The sequence below is a fragment of the Ambystoma mexicanum genome, chromosome 12 (assembly GCF_040938575.1).
Source record: "Ambystoma mexicanum isolate Mex_15411 chromosome 12, UKY_AmexF1_1, whole genome shotgun sequence".
Lineage (NCBI taxonomy): Eukaryota > Metazoa > Chordata > Amphibia > Caudata > Ambystomatidae > Ambystoma > Ambystoma mexicanum.
This window is the reverse complement of record NC_090936.1, coordinates 610,890,309-610,907,795: the sequence shown is the minus strand read 5'-3', so window position 1 is coordinate 610,907,795 and position 17,487 is coordinate 610,890,309. Positions and strand designations below refer to the sequence as shown.

The window sequence follows — 17,487 nt, the reverse complement described above, 5'->3', positions numbered from 1 at the left end:
TTTTAAAGAAAGCTTACACAACTGACTGTTAAATTAATAATTGTGTAATCAAGAAGCCTTGAGTCTAAGTGTTTATTTGAATAACAGTCACTGTGAAACTCTGCGTTACAACCCTACAGCTTACATTGACCCCTCTTCAGATAAGTCTGGCTGCTCAGTCACTCTACCAACTTGTGTAGTACATGCATATACCAAAGGTTGGGTTAACTATTGCCAAGAGGACAAGGCTGGGGCAGTCTCCCACAGGGTACTGCATACAATCTTGCCTAACAGACAGTACAAGACTCCACTCTAAGGATGTACCATCCGAGTTCATGGCAGCGTAGACAGAGCGACCAGGCTCATCTTAAGAGGGAGAGAGGGCTGTAGAATCAGTACAAAGAAATTGTATCATACTCATGGCCCAAAGAAACACTGCCACTATGTACTGTAAAAATAAAAGGTTTATCTTGCATACAAACAGACCAAGAGATTCTTGGGTAAATTAAGTACTATCATAAAGCATATAAACACAACACAAGGCTAAGTTTAAATATATAGATCAAAGCACAGACCTTATTTAGAACACCGAACAGTATTTGTAGGTAAGCCAGACATTTGTGTACACATTCAGTATAGGGCACACCTATTCTTGGGGAGTAAAACCATAAGTTACTTTCAAACTACTTCACAGTAATTCATGGGTATTAGATCCTAGCAGTTGTACTGTGACGCTCAGCAGGGAAATCACAAAGTAAATCAAATGGACACTATACTTTTCAGAATAGTGGGAGCCTTATTGCAGGAACAGTAAAAACCTATAACTACATTTGTGATAACAGTTATACTAGGCGAGTAAACCCTAAGGGTGTAATATACTATTACGGGTGCTTTTTGAGATCAGTGAAACACAGACCGAGATAAGCAATAACTCTTGTAACTTATTTTAGGATGGCAAATAGCTTACTCAAAGTAAGTAAAACCTATACACCTATTAAAGGAGCCATCAGCAACTTAAAAGCAGGTATAAACCTCTGACTCTTTTTGTGCCTGTATGAAACGGACCAGGGAAAGCAAACCCCAATGTTACCCTTTATGAATGGCTCAAGGTTATTCTAGGTAGGGAAGACCTAATGCAGACTGTTAGGCAGGATTGGATGAAGTAACACTGTGGGAAGACTACACCAGCCTTGTCCTCTTGGTAATAGGTAACCCCACCCGTTGGTATAGGTCTGTACTACATAAGTTGGTAGAGTGACTGAGCAGCCAGACTTATCTCAAGAGGGGTAAATGTAAGCTGAAGAGATGTAACACTGAGATTCATCGAAATAACACTTATACTCAAGGTTTTCTAGTAAAATAATTATTTAACAGTCAGTTTTAAATAAGCCTTCTTTAGAAAGGGCACTATGCAACAATAAAAATACACCTACCACTTCCTCAGATTTACGGTAAGCAAGTAGATACCCTTTTGGGATGCCTCACACACTTCGTATGCCCTGAGGTGACTTCAATTACTAGAACAATGTTTGGCATTGATATAATCACTTTTTGTACTTAATGCAATTCGGAGGTTTTGGAAAAGGAAAAGGTTAGGGAAGGAAAAAGGTTAACAGGTTCTCAAGGCATGTGAATACTTATCAATCTCCCAATGAAGTCTAGATTAGATCTTTTCCAGCAATACAAATTAAACTTATGCACCACCTATTAGGGACAGTTAGAAGCAAAGTCAATGGATTAGAAGAGTCTGCAGGGAGCCAGGACAGCCAAAGTCAATTTCAACAAGAAATGGAGCTGAGGCACTAATTTACATCACTGTTGGGCCACAAGCTGTTAAGGCTTGTGAAGGGCAGAGCTGAAATTAACTCTGCAAAAAGCAGCTACTGCAAGTCTCCGGTGAGAACAAGCAATCTACAGACAAAAGAGGTAAGTACCCCTTAGTGAAGACAGTACTTTAAGTTTGAAGAAGAGGATCCAGCTAGCTTCTGTTCTGGTTGCAGTCCTGCGGTTCATAGGCCTCAGTTGTGGGGAAAAGCGGGCGGGCCACTGGAGGACTCCTGCACTGCAGTTTGAAGGTCATCGGCAGCTACGGCCTCTTTTCAAATCAGCTGCACTTTGTGGTTTCAGCTACCCGTCAATAGCACCACTGCGGTTCTTGAAGACTTGAACATCCTTGCTTCTGGGGTCCAACACTGGTGAGGTGGATCAGGCTTGGGTTGTGATGCTTCGGGGAGGTCCTTAGGATCTTCCTGGAGCTCGGGTCGGGCTTAAAGATGATGCATTCGATTCTGGGTATCCTGACTCGTGGCACTCATTTCCAGCAGCAGCAAAGTAGTACAGCCAGCAGAGAAAGGTATACCAGCACAGTTCGTCTTGGGGTCAGTTGGTGTCCCGTTCCTTTCCCCTCCTCACCTGAGTGGTAATCCTCCAATTCGTCTGTATTGAGACGCCGACGTGCGGAGAAATCTCTCCTAGTGGATGAAGGAACTTGCCTACCACGAGAGGAAGCCACAGTGAATGCTAGGAACAAGCAGTCCTGGGACTCCTCTCCCGTAGGAGGTGGCAAGGGAAAAAGCCTTCTTGGCACAAAAAACCCTTGTGAGGCAGGAGGTCGAGCAGAGGTCTTCCTTGGGGAAGTATCAGAGTCCAGCAATCGAAGCAATGAAGCTGACGGCCGCTGCGAGCTGAAGTGGCAGAGCAGAGCCGAAGGGGACGTAGACCAGTAAGCGCTCTCACAACAAGGGAGAGCGTGAAGGAAACTCAAGCAAGAGAACTCGAGCGGCAACGGGGGGGGGGGAAAAGGGAAAAGGGAAAAGGGAAAAGAGAGAGAGAGAGAGAGAGAGAGAGAGAGAGAGAGAGAGAGAGAGAGAGAGAGAGAGAGAGAGAGAGAGAGAGAGAGAGAGAGAGAGAGAGAGAGAGAGAGAGAGAGAGAGAGAGAGAGACAGACAGACAGACAGACAGACAGACAGACAGACAGACAGACAGACAGACAGACAGACAGACAGACAGACAGACAGACAGACAGACAGACAGACAGACAGACAGACAGACAGACAGACAGACAGACAGACAGACAGACAGACAGACAGACAGACAGACAGACAGACAGACAGACAGACAGACAGACAGACAGACAGACAGACAGACAGACAGACAGACAGACAGACAGACAGACAGACAGACAGACAGACAGACAGACAGACAGACAGACAGACAGACAGACAGACAGACAGACAGACGCCGGAACTGACCCAGGAAGGGAGAGAGAGGAGAATTGCGGAAGAATAAAAGTATCGCAAGGAGCAATTATGAGAAAAAGGCAGAGCGGCCAAGCCGCAAGGCGGAAAACTAGCGTCTAACCCAAAAGGCTGAAGAGGAAGCTACGGGGGTTGCAACGCATTGATCGCTGGGAGAGGGAGACTTATGAACCTCCCAGCGATCGCCATGTTGAAAGAAAACTAGACCGTGACTGCACGTAAGCAATACAACGTGCTGGAACTACGGTCGGCACCGGAGCCTCCATCGCGGAAGTAACCGCCAGTCGGCTCGGCCGCGCATGACAGTTGGTCCCACCAACCCATGGGAAGAAGTCATCCGTTCCGGGCTTCTCTAGTCGATTCGGAGTTTGGAGCTTCAGCAGGGCTTCACCAGGTATTTAAACGGTCCAGGGGGGTGCAGCAAGCTTTTCCTCCAGTTTCCTTCTTCCAATGTTTCGTCCAGTGGTCGACTCTGCCACCTTTTATGCAGGTTTCTCCCATTCATGTACAGCTTAGCTGTCACTCACCGAGCTGTCCTGAAAGGACAGCCAACCAGCCAATCAGCATTGGGTTTCAGGTAACCAAGGAGACCAAGGACAGGGAGTTTCGGGCACCTCCCTCGCTTACTGCCCTGCCAGACACTGGAGCCAGAGGCAGATTTCAGTACTGAAGCCTGCCAAAGACAAAACAAATAAAAGGGTTAAACCTGGTTTGGCGCGCAGATTAAAACCCAAGAAAGACCTCATAAGCAAGAAATGGTGAAAAAAAGTCCAGGGCTATTTTGATAAAATGGCCGAAGACTGCCACCAGCCATTTAAAGTAGTGGGGGTAACATAACATGTTACATGAGTAAGTAGGAAAAGGGGCTACTAAGTAACCCCCAGTACTTCCACAAAAGGTGTGGGGTTGGGGTGTACTGGACCTATATAGAAAAAAACGGGTAAGTAAAGTACATTTCACTTTACTACTCTTGGGAACAGTAGTTTACCGAAGAGAAGTTATTTAAACCTTATGAGAAATCCAAAGGACTTCTCTGTGGAACTGCACTGAAGGTGCTGTATGTCAATACAAAAAGGTAGATGCTTATGGAGTTTGTCAGACTCCAAAGACAAAGAAACACAGAGTCCAAATCAGATCAAAAATACATGAGAGCCTGAGAAAAAGGTCTCACTCACTCCAGGATAAAAAGTAAAAGTCCTAAAGTCCAGCAAAAGAGCTGGGGGTCTCGAATTAGCACAGAAGAACAAGTTACTTTCTTATCCGATAACGTTCTTTCGATAGGATGGTCCGACGATGTATTCCATATCTATGACCGGTAATGTCCACAGCTGTGCTGCTTCGGAAAATCGTCTGCGTTCTGCGTCGATGACGTCGATGCGCCGTCCCCGAGGACCTCCTCCGATGGCCGACGTCACCCGATGTGATAAGTAGGACGCACGACACCCGTAGCCTCAGTTGTAGTTTTTTCCCCCCAGAACGTGACACACCAGTTCTCTGCCAGTCAGACACACAAGGCCTTGCGGAACCCAAGCTGCAATCGCAAAAGAAATTCTGCAGCGGGCAAGGTAGGGAGGGAGCGATATTGAATACGTCATCGGACCATCCCATCGAAAGAACGTTACCAGGTAAGAAAGTAACTTGTTCTTCGAGGGGATTGAGTCCTCCGACATATTCCATATCTATGACAGACTCCCAAAGCAGTACCAAGCAAGGAGGTGGGAAAAGAATTTAGAACACAAATTTAGCATGCCCAATCAAATTGCGGAATGAAGGACTGCCTTGCCAAAGGCCAGATCCTGCCCTCTGATGGAATCGAGGGAGTAGTGACGTACAAAAGTATGTACTGAAGCCCAGGGGGCTGCATCACAGATGTGACGAACAGGAGCACCCCTCTGCAGGGCAGTAGACGCAGCCACTCCCCCGGTAGAATGGGCCCGCAAGCCAGCCGGAGGGTCCGTACCCGCCAAGCGGTTAACACTCTGAGATAGCTAAAATAATCCAACGAGACAAAGTCGGTTTCGTCACAGCTTGTCCCAAACGCTTTCCAGCGTAACCAATGAAAAGTTGATCGTCCACTCTGACCAGGGACATGCGCGAAATATAAGAGCTCAACGCTCTCCTAGGATCAAGCCTATGGAGCCTCTCCTCTTCCTTACCAGGATGTGGAGGAGGATAGAACGCCGGAAGAACAACCTTCTGGCTCAAATGAAATTCCGAAACCACCTTCGGAAGAAAGGAAGGACGAACTCTAAGGACAACCCTGTCCTTATGAAACACAGTGAAGGGTGGCTTAACTGAAAGTGCCTGTAACTCACTCAGTCTGCGAGCGGAAGTAACCGCAACCAAAAAACACAGTTTTCAGAGTTAACAGTCTCAAAGGGCAAGAATGCAAAGGCTCAAACAGAGCACCCATAAGAAACTTAAGAACAAGGTTCAAATCCCAACCGGGCACCAGAAAAGGTGACGGAGGGAACACATTAGTGAGCCCTTTCAAAAACGGAGAAATTAAAGGAATCATAAAATAGGAACATTCTTCAGACGAGCGCTTAAATATGGACAGCGCCGCCAGGTAACCTTTAATGGTCCCCACTTGCAAGCCCCTGTGGGCCAAGGAAAGCAAAAAAGACAACCATGGAAATGTAACATTCAAAAGGATCCACATTCTTAACTCTGCACTAGTCGCAGAACTTTCTCCAACGGCAACGGTACAGAGACTTTGTTGCCGGCCGCCTGGCCGAGAGCAACATCTCCATCACGTCTTCAGGGAGGTCCCAATCCTTATACCTCCACCTTTCAGAAGCCAAGCGTGAAGTTTGAGGGATCTGACCTCTGGATGGAGAACCTGACCCCCCTCCCGTGAGAGCAGATCGTCTCGGTAGGGAAGACAACGTGGAGGGCAGATGGACAAGTCGAGAAGGTCCGGGTACCAAGTCCTCCGGGCCCACGCCGGAGCAATGAGGATCATCTGGGAACCGAACCTCCGCAGTACTTGCGGGATGACGGGACTGGAGGAAACGCGTACAGCAGTGGGAATGACCACTCCACCACGAACGCGTGTCCTAAGGCTCCTTTTGGAGGAAATTCCCGCGAGCAGAACCATTCGCACTTCCGGTTTACACTGGAGGCGAAGAGATCCACTTGAGGTGTCCCCCAAAGGGCGAAGATCTCCAGGAGATTCTCCTGAGCCAGCTCCCACTCGTGAGAGATCGCGCTCTGCCTGCTCAGAGCGTCCGTCTCGTTGTCGTCTCCGGCCAGATGAACAGCCGAGATCAAAACTTCCTGCTGTATGGGCCAGAACTCGAGCTGCATCGTCTCCCTGCACAGAGGAATTGACCCTGCCCCCCCCCTTTTTGTTGAGGTAGTGCATGGCCACCGTGTTGTCCGTTAGAATCAGGACACTCTTTCCTCGCACAGTTGGCAGAAAAGCCTTCAGGGCTAGCCTGACGGCCCTCAGCTCCAACAGATTGATATGGAGTCTGGACTCCGACGGAGACCAACGACCGCTGACTGTCAACTCGTTGGCATGAGCTCCCCATCCCGTGAGGGATGCGTCCGTCACGATCGTCACCTCCGGCCAGGGCAGCCAAAATGGGGCCCCCTTCATCAGATTGCCTTCGACGGTCCACCACAGAAGGTCCTGGGCAACCAAGGGCGGCACCTGAACAGGGTCCGACAACCTGCCGGAGGACAGACCACTGGAGCTTGAGTGCCCATTGCAAAGATCTCATCCGCAACCTGGCCTCTGGCACCAGAAGAATGCAGGATGCCATGAGGCCGAGCAGTCTCAAGAACTCGGACGCTGGGAGAGTCTGGGCAAGCTGAAACTTGTGCACCATCTGCTGAATGTGAAGAGCCCTCACCTGGGGAGGAAAACACCGCCCCAAGGATGTGTCGAGCACTGCTCCGATGTACTGGGGCCGCTGTGTTGGCGTCAAATGGGACTTCTGTAAATTGAGGGAGAAGCCCAGCTTGTGAAGGAAGTGGCAGGCGACGGACAGATGATCCAGGACTTGCTCGGGAGAGCTCCCCCTGATCAACCAATCGTCCAGGTAGGGGTAGACGTCGATCCCCCCCCTCTCCTGAGATGCGCTGCCACCACCACCATGAGCTTGGTGAAAACCCTCGGGCGGAGGTCAATCCAAACGGCAGGACCCGAAACTGAAAGTGCGCCAACCGCGAACCTCAGGTACTTCTTGTGCTTGGGATGGATCGGCACATGGAAGTAAGCGTCCTTGAGGTCGAGAGACACCAACCAATCCTGAAGTTTAAGGGACTGGAGGACTTGAGAGAGAGCAACCATCTTGAACTTGTCCTTCCTGAGGAGTTTGTTCAAACCGCGCAAGTCCATGATGGGTTTCAATCCCCGTCTTTCTTCGAAATCAAAAAATAAGGGTAATACCATCCCTTGTTCCTCTCCGCTACAGGCACCAGTTCTATGGCAGGGCTTGAATTTCCTGCGCAAGGAGCGGATCCGGACTCTTCAAAGAGAGGTTCCCAGGTGGATTGTCGTAAGGCCTCTGCCGAAAAGGAACACAGTAGCCGTGGGTTGTGATCTCCAGAACCCACACATCTGAAGTAATGGCACGCCATTCTACAAGATGCTGCGCCAGCCTTCCCCCAACCGGCGAACCATGGGACCTGGCCTCGTGACTGAGTGGCAGCGGCGTTGCCTGAGGGCAAAGAGGCAACTGCCCGAGCAGCCTTGGCACCTCGAGTACCTTGTTTTCCACCTCTGGCACTCTTACGGTAGCCTCTTTGACTGACAGCTCCTTTTGCTTTACTGAAGGACGAGTAATAGCGAAAGGAACCTCCCCTCCATTGTTGTCCCCTAGGACGAAAAGGCGGAGGTTGTCGAAATGCAGCGCCCAACGACTTCGCTGCAGCTTTGGGAGGTCTGCAATCAAAAAAGATGCTCACCGTCAAAGGGCATGTTGAGCAGACGGGACTGCACATCAGGAGCGAACCCAGACTTCCGCAACCACGCAAACCTGCAAACCGTGGTCGGCACGGCTCGCGGGATAGGTCCCGCTCGGACAAGGGTAGCCGTTCTCGCCATGCCCGTTCACGTCCCGGTGCTCGCCGACATGGACCGGCTGACACAATCTGCCATGTCCAAACCCGACTGAAAGGCCTCACACATGGCATCCGTGCCATCCTGAACCATAGCAAGGAAACCATCCCGTTCGTCCCCTTCGGGAATATGTTCAGCCGCTAATGCAACACAGTTCCACAGAGTGTGCGTGAAACGAGACAAGGCACATATGGAGTTGGCCGCCTGAAGCACCATACCCCCTGAAGAAAACACTTTCTTCGCCCAGCCGTCAAAACGTTTGTCGTCCCTATCCGGAGGGATGGTAGGATACGACGCCTGCTTTGCCGGGGCCGTAGCCGCCTGCACCACCAAACTCTCCGGAGTGGGGTGCCTGGACAAGTAGCAGGGGTCGCTACTGGCTGGACGGTATTTTCGCGACAAAGACTTGCCCACTGCCGGGAGACACTCTGGAGCAGTCCAAGCCGCCGCCACCCTTCTCTGCAGAGCCATGTGAAACAGACTCCCCTGGGGGAGTCGACCATCCCAAGAACTCTGTGACCCGAGACATAAGGCGCCAGTATGAAGAATCGGCATGAGTGCCAGGCTCCGGCCTACAAAACCCCACCTCCGGAGACGTGTCCAGTCCACTGGCATCATGCAGTGACTGCCTCAGGTCATCAAACTGGCTATGGCCCGAGAGAAGCTCATCTGGTACCGTAACCGGAACCACGCCTTCATCAGAGCCTTCATCACCCTCTGAAATATACTCCAGGCGGTGAGAGGAAGAAACCTGGGGACCAAAGCTATGCCTGACCTTAGCCAGAGCCTTTCTAGGGGCTAACCCCGTGCCACGGGGCCCCTATGACACCACCGCCTCGAAAGGCGTCGAGGGCGCCGAACGAGTCTGCGCCGAGAGAATCGGTCACTGACTCGCACGACGCCTGCCTCTGGTTCCTTGGGGAGGCCCACGATACGGACTACTGTGTCGACAGCCAGTCGCTCACGGCCAAGGCCTTGCGGGAGCGCAAGAAGAAGCTGTCGGTAGATCGGGTGTCTAAGCCCCGGAAGTCGAGGTCTACGGGGCTTTCGACGGATGGCTCGAGAGGCGACTCTCCGCGTCATCATCGGAAGTCCAGTGGGTCTCCATCCAGGAGTTGGTCTCGCCACTCCTCCGCCTCCTCGAGGCATTCCCGGAAGCGCCGGCATCGGTCGCCTTCCCCGTCCTCTTCCGAGGACTCCGCCCGTCGGCGGGTCGCTTATCCCACCACGCAAGTGACACCGGAGGAATGGGCTTCCTTCGGTAAGCAGATGTTAGAGATTCTTGAATCGCAGGGCACCGGTCCGTCCGCGCCTGAGTGGGGTTGGCACCGGTCGAGAGACACCGCTCGTACGCCTTTGGGCTCGGGTGGTCGGCACGGCTCGCGGGATAGGTCCCGCTCGGACAAGGGTAGCCGTTCTCGCCATGCCCGTTCACGTCCCGGTCCTCGACGCGCTCGAGACCGCATGATCCTGTGCCGTCCTCGAGGAAGACGTCGATGCCTGTGGCGCCGAGGTCGTCGATTTCTCTCGAGGCTCCGCCTCCGAGGGGGTCGTCGGCGCCTAGGTCGTCGAGAGACACGCTCAGAGCTCTGGCTTCCAGGCCTGTGTCGACGCCGTCGATGCTGGCGGCGCTGCAGCTGACGTCAGGTTCAACGAACCGAGAAGAATACAGCAAACTCCAAAGAGTCGAGGCGTACCGAGATTCACGAAGCAAACACGTTCGTGGAAAAAACAGAACTGAGGCTACGGGCGTCGTGCGTCCTACTCATCACATCGGGTGACGTCAGTCGTCGGAGGAGGTCCTTGGGGACGGCGCATCCGAAGATTTTCCGAAGCAGCACAGCTGTGGACATTACCTGTCATAGATATGGAATACGTCGGAGGACCCAATCCCCTCGAAATGAGAATTCACCCTAACACCGACTTATTCTGGACAGGCTAACAGCAAGTCAGAGGAAGCAAGACCCAGTTTGGGATACTCATACATTTATACTAACAGGAAAAATGAATTGAAACCAACAGTATTACTTTTGGAAAGAGGCACAGCCAAATCACGGGTGAGTAATATAACATTACATCTACTTTCTGTTAGAATTGAGAAACAGTTTAAGGAAAGAAAGATGTTACATACACTTTTCAGAATGGCAGAACATTTCCAAGGTAAGTAATAACTGTAAATCTGAGAGTGAACTAAAAGTTATCAACCAACTTTTTACAAGTAAGTAACACTTGTTATTCTTTTCAAGGCAGAACGCTTTTCATATCCAGTCATTCCCTTATTCTATAGCACTAGTTCACTCAGAGGCAGTAGAGGGGCCCTAGTGGTCTAGGTGCCAGCTGCAGGCAGGGCGAGATAGGGTTCAATTGCAGGCAGAGTTCCAGAGGAAGACTGTTCAAACAAGCAAGTAAAATTAGTTGAGGGTCCAGCTTCTTCAGAGAAGACACCATAGGAAGATTCCGCAGTGGGCCTGTGTGAACTGGATGAGTGGCCTCCCAATCACAGAAAACACTGCAAAGCTATGCAGAAATCACAAAGACTCAAGGTAGGTAGAACACCCCAGCCAATAGTACCTCAGCACAGAAGAATAGTTGCAGTAGGAAGACTTCAGGATATGCAGCCAAAAACCAGTCTATGGATTCCTTGGTCAAGAAGACGGAAGACAGGACTTTGGAAAGACTTTTGCAGCAGGAATCACAGTAGAAGGCTCAAGACAAGAGTTTCCTTGCAGCTGGATGCAGCTCTGTGGATTTGGCGCCTGTGCTCCTGGAAAGAAGACGGAATATCGCTGGCTGGATTCTCGCATTTGCATGGTTCAGCACTCTGGTGAAGGGATTTTTATTTTGGACCAGAATTGTGCCTCTGGAGATCGAGCAGGAGATTCGGAAGACCGTGCAACGCACAATGGCTCGAGGTCCCAGGGTATTGGAGCCCCGCAAGGTCGCAGCACAGCACAGGGCGGCTCAAAATGTAGGTCTTCTTGAGTCTAGTGGGTCTCGCCAGGCTCAGGGTCGTCGGTTTCGGAGTCCCCATGTCGACTGGAAGGAAGGACTACAGCAGGCTCCGGTTCCACAGCAGGCTCTCTCGTCACTGGTAATTGTCTCAGCTGCGGTTTCTCAATCTTCCTCTTCGGTTTTGGTTCCAGTGGTTGACTAAGTCTTCAGCTTCCAGGATCAGACTTTTATGCAGGAACCCAGCCAATCAAACAGCCATGCAACATTCAAACTTGGGGGGTTGGCAGTCCTTTCAGGACAGCCAGCCTTCCAGTTTGAACTGGATTCTCGCAGTCAGGTTGGAAGACAAAGGGCTGCAGAGTTTTGGACTCCTACCTCACTTCCCGCCTTCACACACACTCTGGAGACTGGGCGGGGAATCCATAGGATTCCCACCAGAGATGAAGATAGCACAAAGGAGTTTCCCACCCTGGAGGTCAGGGGAAGGAACAAGAAAGGACAGGGGACACTACTAAAAATGGCAAATAAACAAGACAGGGGCCATTTTTATAAACAATGAGCACCCATGGGTGCCTCTACCGGGGCTGTGCAAACAGCCCATTGGAAAAGGTGCACCAAATTGATAGAAAGGCTCACTGCCACTAGCCATTAAATGCAAGTCTGTCCTTGTAACATACATGTTACATTTAAAATGAGAAAGGGGATACTCAGTATCTCCCCAGCACTCCACATAAAGGGGCGGGGGCTGTTGGTCTCACTTAAATGTAAAATGAATCCAAAGATCCTTTCTACCCTTGGGAAATGTAGTTCTTACAAGGCTAGCCAGAGAAAGTTAAAAAGGGAGCCCCTAGAGCAACCCAGCAACAATAGGCACTTATTGCCAAAATGTTGTCAAAGAGGATAACTTTTAAAAAAGACTTGGAAAAAGGTTCCCACTCACAAAGGTATAAGGAAAAAAAATCCACCAGGAAAATCAAAACGTTCTGGGGTCGACAGGTCAGGAAGATGTATCGCTACTTTGAAAATCTTACCTAATACTGTTCTCCTCTAAGCAGAAGTGGATGACCCTTCCCTACTGCAACAACTTGTTATCCTCCACCTGCATGCTGACCGAGAAAGTGACTTCACAACGCAGCATTCCTCCTCCAAGCAGAGATAAAGTGCGACATTGCAATGGAACCCCTCCATCCCCAGCCACCCCTCCCTCTGAACACGGTTGTTATACATGGTGTGTGCAAAGAGATCTACCAGCTTACTTGAGAGAGAGGTCAGCGTACACAGGTGCAAAGGACTGGCACTCAGAGGACCAGTTTGCAAAGAATTCCACAAGCCAAGTTATTCGACGATCACCATCAATCTCCTCCTGGGACCGGGAAAAAGGAAATGGCATGGGTCAAAGGCTCAGCAGCAAACTGGTCACCAATGCATTTAAAAAAAAACAAAAACAAAAACAAAAAAAAAAAACACTTTACATTTTACACCTTGTTACATTTCTTATAACCCACAATGCACTTTTTAGACCCCATTTTACTTATGTTAAATGTATTTTATTACAAGAGGATGGAGTAACCCTAATTCCTAAAAGATCATGAACAAACCGCACAGTCTTGTTAAAAAGGGAAATGGACGAAAAGATTGAATCTAAAATGCTGTATGCACGTTCAGTGTGCATTCGGCACAGTAGATTCTATCGACGCCCATAATACCGAAAAGGGGAGCGAGAGTTGCAGGGGTGTCCCCTGCTCCCCCAGTTCGGTATTACGGGCTGCGGGGTTGCAGAGGTGTCCCCTGCATACATTAAAGGTAGTGTGGGGGAACAAAGGGGCAAAATCCCAAAAGATTGAATTACAAAATGCGGGCAAGTGGGCTCTGTAATTTTGTAATTTGATATTTTGGGATATGTTCTTTTGACGTACATCCGTTAGAAAAAAGCAACAAAACAATAGTGCACCATTTCTGCTTTTTTTATGGGGAACCAGAAAAGACCTCAGCTCTAGAAGCACTTAAGAAGTTAGAAAATACATTGTCTACTGTAGCATCAGCTCAGTTAAGGATGCCACAAAAAGGTGTGCCTTCTATAACAGCTTTGTAGCTATGAAATACCATGTCCTTGCAAGAACAATAGCAGCAAATAAAAGGGAAAACACTCCAACCAGCTCAAAAGCCACAAAAGAGGATGATGTTGTCATATATGTTTTCTTATCAAAATAAACTGGTCCATAGTGGTTTGGCCCTTTTCTGTCACAGTATATACGGAAGGTGTTAAGTCGGTTTTTCATTTCTATACCAAATCTCCTTCACCTGTGAAACCCCCCAGCACTTTTTGCTGGACTCATGGATTTTGTTTGGGCCTGTTCTGAGTAAGTGGGTACCTTTTTCCCCACTCACTCAAATTACTCAATCTATGGGAACCTTAGTTAATTATTTTTGTACTTACTTTATGGAGTCATGTTTTCTTCCATATTTTAAAAGGTATCTGTAATTTACTTTTGTAGCACACAGAACCTTTTGTGCAGTGCTGCTATGAGCCACGTGGGCCTCCATTTATATTTTCTTTCATTTTTCTTGTGTGCACTACAATTCCCAAGGGTAGAGAGATACCTTTTATCCATTTTGCATTTTCTTTTGTGGGATTAGCACAATTACCTCCAGCCTTAGAGACCCCCAGCTCTTTTACTTGACTTGGGGCTTTTGATGTATTCCTCCTGAGTGAGTGGGACCTTTTTCTCACTCCCTCACATATTTTTCATGACTAGGATTTTTGTGTTTAACTGTTTTATGGAGTCTGACAAACTCCATAGGCATCTGCTTTTTGCATGGTGAGACACAGCACCTTAGGTGCAGTGCCACCAAGGAGTCCCTTGCACTTCTCTTAATGTTTAATGACATTTTCTTGGGTGAACTACAGTTCCCAAGAATAGTAAGATGATCCCTGTCCTACTTACCTTTTCCTTTGTGGGACCAGCACACACCACCCTATATGGAGGGCTGGGGAGTTACTTAGTAATTCCCTATCCCACTTCTCGTGTGACATTTTTTGTTACACTAACATACTTTAAATGGCTGGTGGCAGTGGTTTAATTTTTACTACCAGTGTGCATTTGTAACACAGGCTGAATCCTCAGCTGCAGTAACAGCACCCGTGGGTGACCATTTTCTCAAAATGGCATGGTCTTCCTTCACCATTTTCTGTTTGTTAGTTCCTTCTTGGCTTTTGCTCTGTTAGTTGAAACTTGTTTGAGTCCTTTGTGGGGTTTGCCTTTGGCAGGCTTCAGCTCTAAAGCCCGGCCAGACTCCAGTGTGTCTGGAAAGGCAGGAAGTGAGGGAGGGTCCCGAAAGCTTCCCGGTCCTTTGTCTCTAGGTGTGCCTGAGTGAAACCAGTCCCGATTGGCTGGCTGTCCTGAAAGGACAGTGTGCCAATACCTCCCCAAAGGGAAAAGCTGTTACGCAGCCCAGCCAGAACCCAGGACGGTTGGAGGGGATGTCCCAGGCCTTGGGCACCTGTTTACCATGTGGGTGTACCGTCCAAGCACAGCGGCAGCTCCAGGGAGCCCCAGCAGGGTCCCCTTCCCTCCCCCAAGGGAAATTCTGTAACGCAGCCCAGCCATCGTTCCAGGATTGTCGGGGGTTATGTCCCCGGTCATGGGCGGCTGTCTCTCATGTGGGTTGACCAACCAAGTGCAGCAGCTGTCCCAGGGAGCCCCAGCAGGGTCCCCAAACCATTCCCCAAGGGAAATTCTGTAACACAGTCGAGCCAGAGCTCCAGGATTTGTCGGGAGCGATGTCCCTGGCCTTGGGTGGCAGTCTCCCATGTGGGTCGACCGTCCCCACATCTAGAGGCAGATCCGGCAGGGTCCCCATTCTTCCCAGGGGGGAAAGGTTGTAACACAGCCCAGCCAGAGCTCCAGGCTGGGCTTGGGGATGGTCGACCCACATGGGAGACGGGTGCCCAAGGCCAGAGACATCACCCCCGACCATCCTGGAGGTCTGGCTGGGATGTGTTACAGAATTTGCCTCCAGGAAGCGAGAGGGACCCTGCCAGGGCTCCCTGGGACTGCTGCTGCACTTGGGGATGGTCAACCCACATGGTAAACGGATGTCCAAGGCCAGGGACATCACCTCCAACCCTCCTGGAGTTCTTGCTGGCCTGTGTTACAGCTTTTCCCCACCAGGGACTTCCAACAATGTGCCAATACCTCCCCGGAAAAGAAAAGCTGTAACACAGCACAGCCAGACCTCTGGATTCCCACGGGTGTCTTTTTTCGGAAATGCATGGAGTTCCCCATTTTCCTTGATGGCTTCGACACCCTAGACCCAAATCTGCAACACACTCTACCTAGGCACGACCTCTAACAACCTGAACAAACTCCAGATCCTGCAAAATAATGCATTAAGATGTGCCCTCAACCTCCCGCGCAAGGCACACACATCCGCGGTTAGAAAAGAAGTCCACTGGCTCCCGATCCGTGAGAGAATCAAGCTAAGAACACTGGTCATCACCCACAAGTGCCTATCACGCACTGCCCCACGCTATCTTTCTGACAAATTCTCTAGAAACTGCCCCATTAGACCCACGAGAACACCTTACCTGCACCAACTAAAGATCCCCAAGTATAACCTAAAAACTGCAGGAGGCTCCAGCTTTCCAGTGCTCGCAGCACAATGTTGGAACACCCTCCCCACTACAATTAGATCGGAAACCGCATTCTGGCCATTCAGAACCATGGTAAAATCATGGCTACTAGCCTAAACATCCAGAATTTCACCGACATGACTGGCTAGCTGCCGCGCTCGACTTATAGCAATGTTTACTCTATCCATAGCATTTTAGGACCAACATGTAACCCGGTCCGCATCTGCCACTGTAACTTGCCCTCTGTACATTCTGTTCTCAGTATATTCTACTCCTGTATGTAAACTTTCAGAGCCTGAACTAATGTACGCTCTGTCTGTTGTATTTATGATGTTCGTGTAACTATATGTAACTCTGCTGTACACATGATTATGCGCCCAGTTACCTGAGGGTTTGGTTGCGCTTTATAAATAAACAAACTAAACTAAACTGTAGGTTGTCCACAACTGCGAAATCCTGCAAAATCTTCTCTGCCGAAAGACTTGGGGTGACCAGTGTTTTAGCCTTTTTTCTTTGCGCCCAGGTAGGTGTACCCACACATGTGAGGTACCGTTTTTGTCGGGACACCTGTGGGAACGCGAGAAGGTAGGACATGTGTCGTTGATGGTATGTTTCGGTGGGTTGACAGTGGGAAATGTCTGAAAATGGTGGGGTTTTTTTGCAAAATTTAGAACTTTGCTGGGGATTATGGGTAATAAAATCTGGGGCGATGTCGCGCAAGTCAGACCTCTGGATTCCCACTGGTGTTTTTCGGAAATGCAAGGGGTTCCCAGTTTTCCTTGGTGAATGTGACACCCCAGGCCCAAATCTGTAGGTTGTCCACAAGAGCAAATTCCCGCAAAATCTGATCTGCCAAAAACACTTGGGGTTACCAGTGGTTTAGCCTTTTCCCTTTGCGCCCAGGTATGTGAACCCACACATGTGAAGTACTGTTTTTGTCAGGACCCCTGGGGGAACACGGGATGGTAGGACATTTGTTTTATTGGTGTAGTTTTCATAACATTTTCGAACATTTGCTGCTGCGCTTTGTCACACAACCCTTTAATTTCCCAAGTGACCTACATTTATTCGCTGCTTTAGGCACTATACAGTTTTGTAACCTGCACAAGTCGCCTACCCTTCAAAAGGTCTACCTGTGCTCTTTCACAAAATGTATGCATGCCCTTGCTCACCACATTTGTTTTTCTTACTTACACATGCTAAGTAAGTCAGTTTAGGCTGTAAGCATGAAAAACCTGTGTACCATGGCTCTGTTTTTGGCTTGTGGTATTGCTTGCTTTGTGAAACATTACGAAAAATGTGTGATTTCCTAACTGCAAGAGTCTGGGGAATGTAGTGGGGCTTTGATTTTCTCAAAATTCACAGAAGCCATTGCCTTACCGGGACAACCATGCCCACCACAAACCTTTTTTTCTGTCATTTTTCCAATCTTTCCCCCAAACTATGGAATGTTTCCCTACATAGTTGTTGCCTGACCTGTGCAATCACTCCTTCCTAAACTTGGAATTTTGTCTACTTTTCAGAAATGTATGCCTTTGTCTTCCCATTCAGCTTTCCTACCCTCCTCTTCCATTCTGTCCACGCATGTCCAATTG

General features: G+C 49.3%; 1 protein-coding gene across 1 annotated transcript in view; it reads right to left on the bottom strand.

Annotated features, from left to right (window-relative positions):
* Positions 1-17,487, bottom strand: part of TMX2 (thioredoxin related transmembrane protein 2) — a 403,380-nt gene that overhangs the window by 141,655 nt on the left and 244,238 nt on the right. The window contains exon 5 of the mRNA XM_069629028.1: positions 12,516-12,622. Coding sequence (XP_069485129.1) covers positions 12,516-12,622 — 107 coding nt within the window. The remainder of the gene's footprint in view (positions 1-12,515; positions 12,623-17,487) is intronic.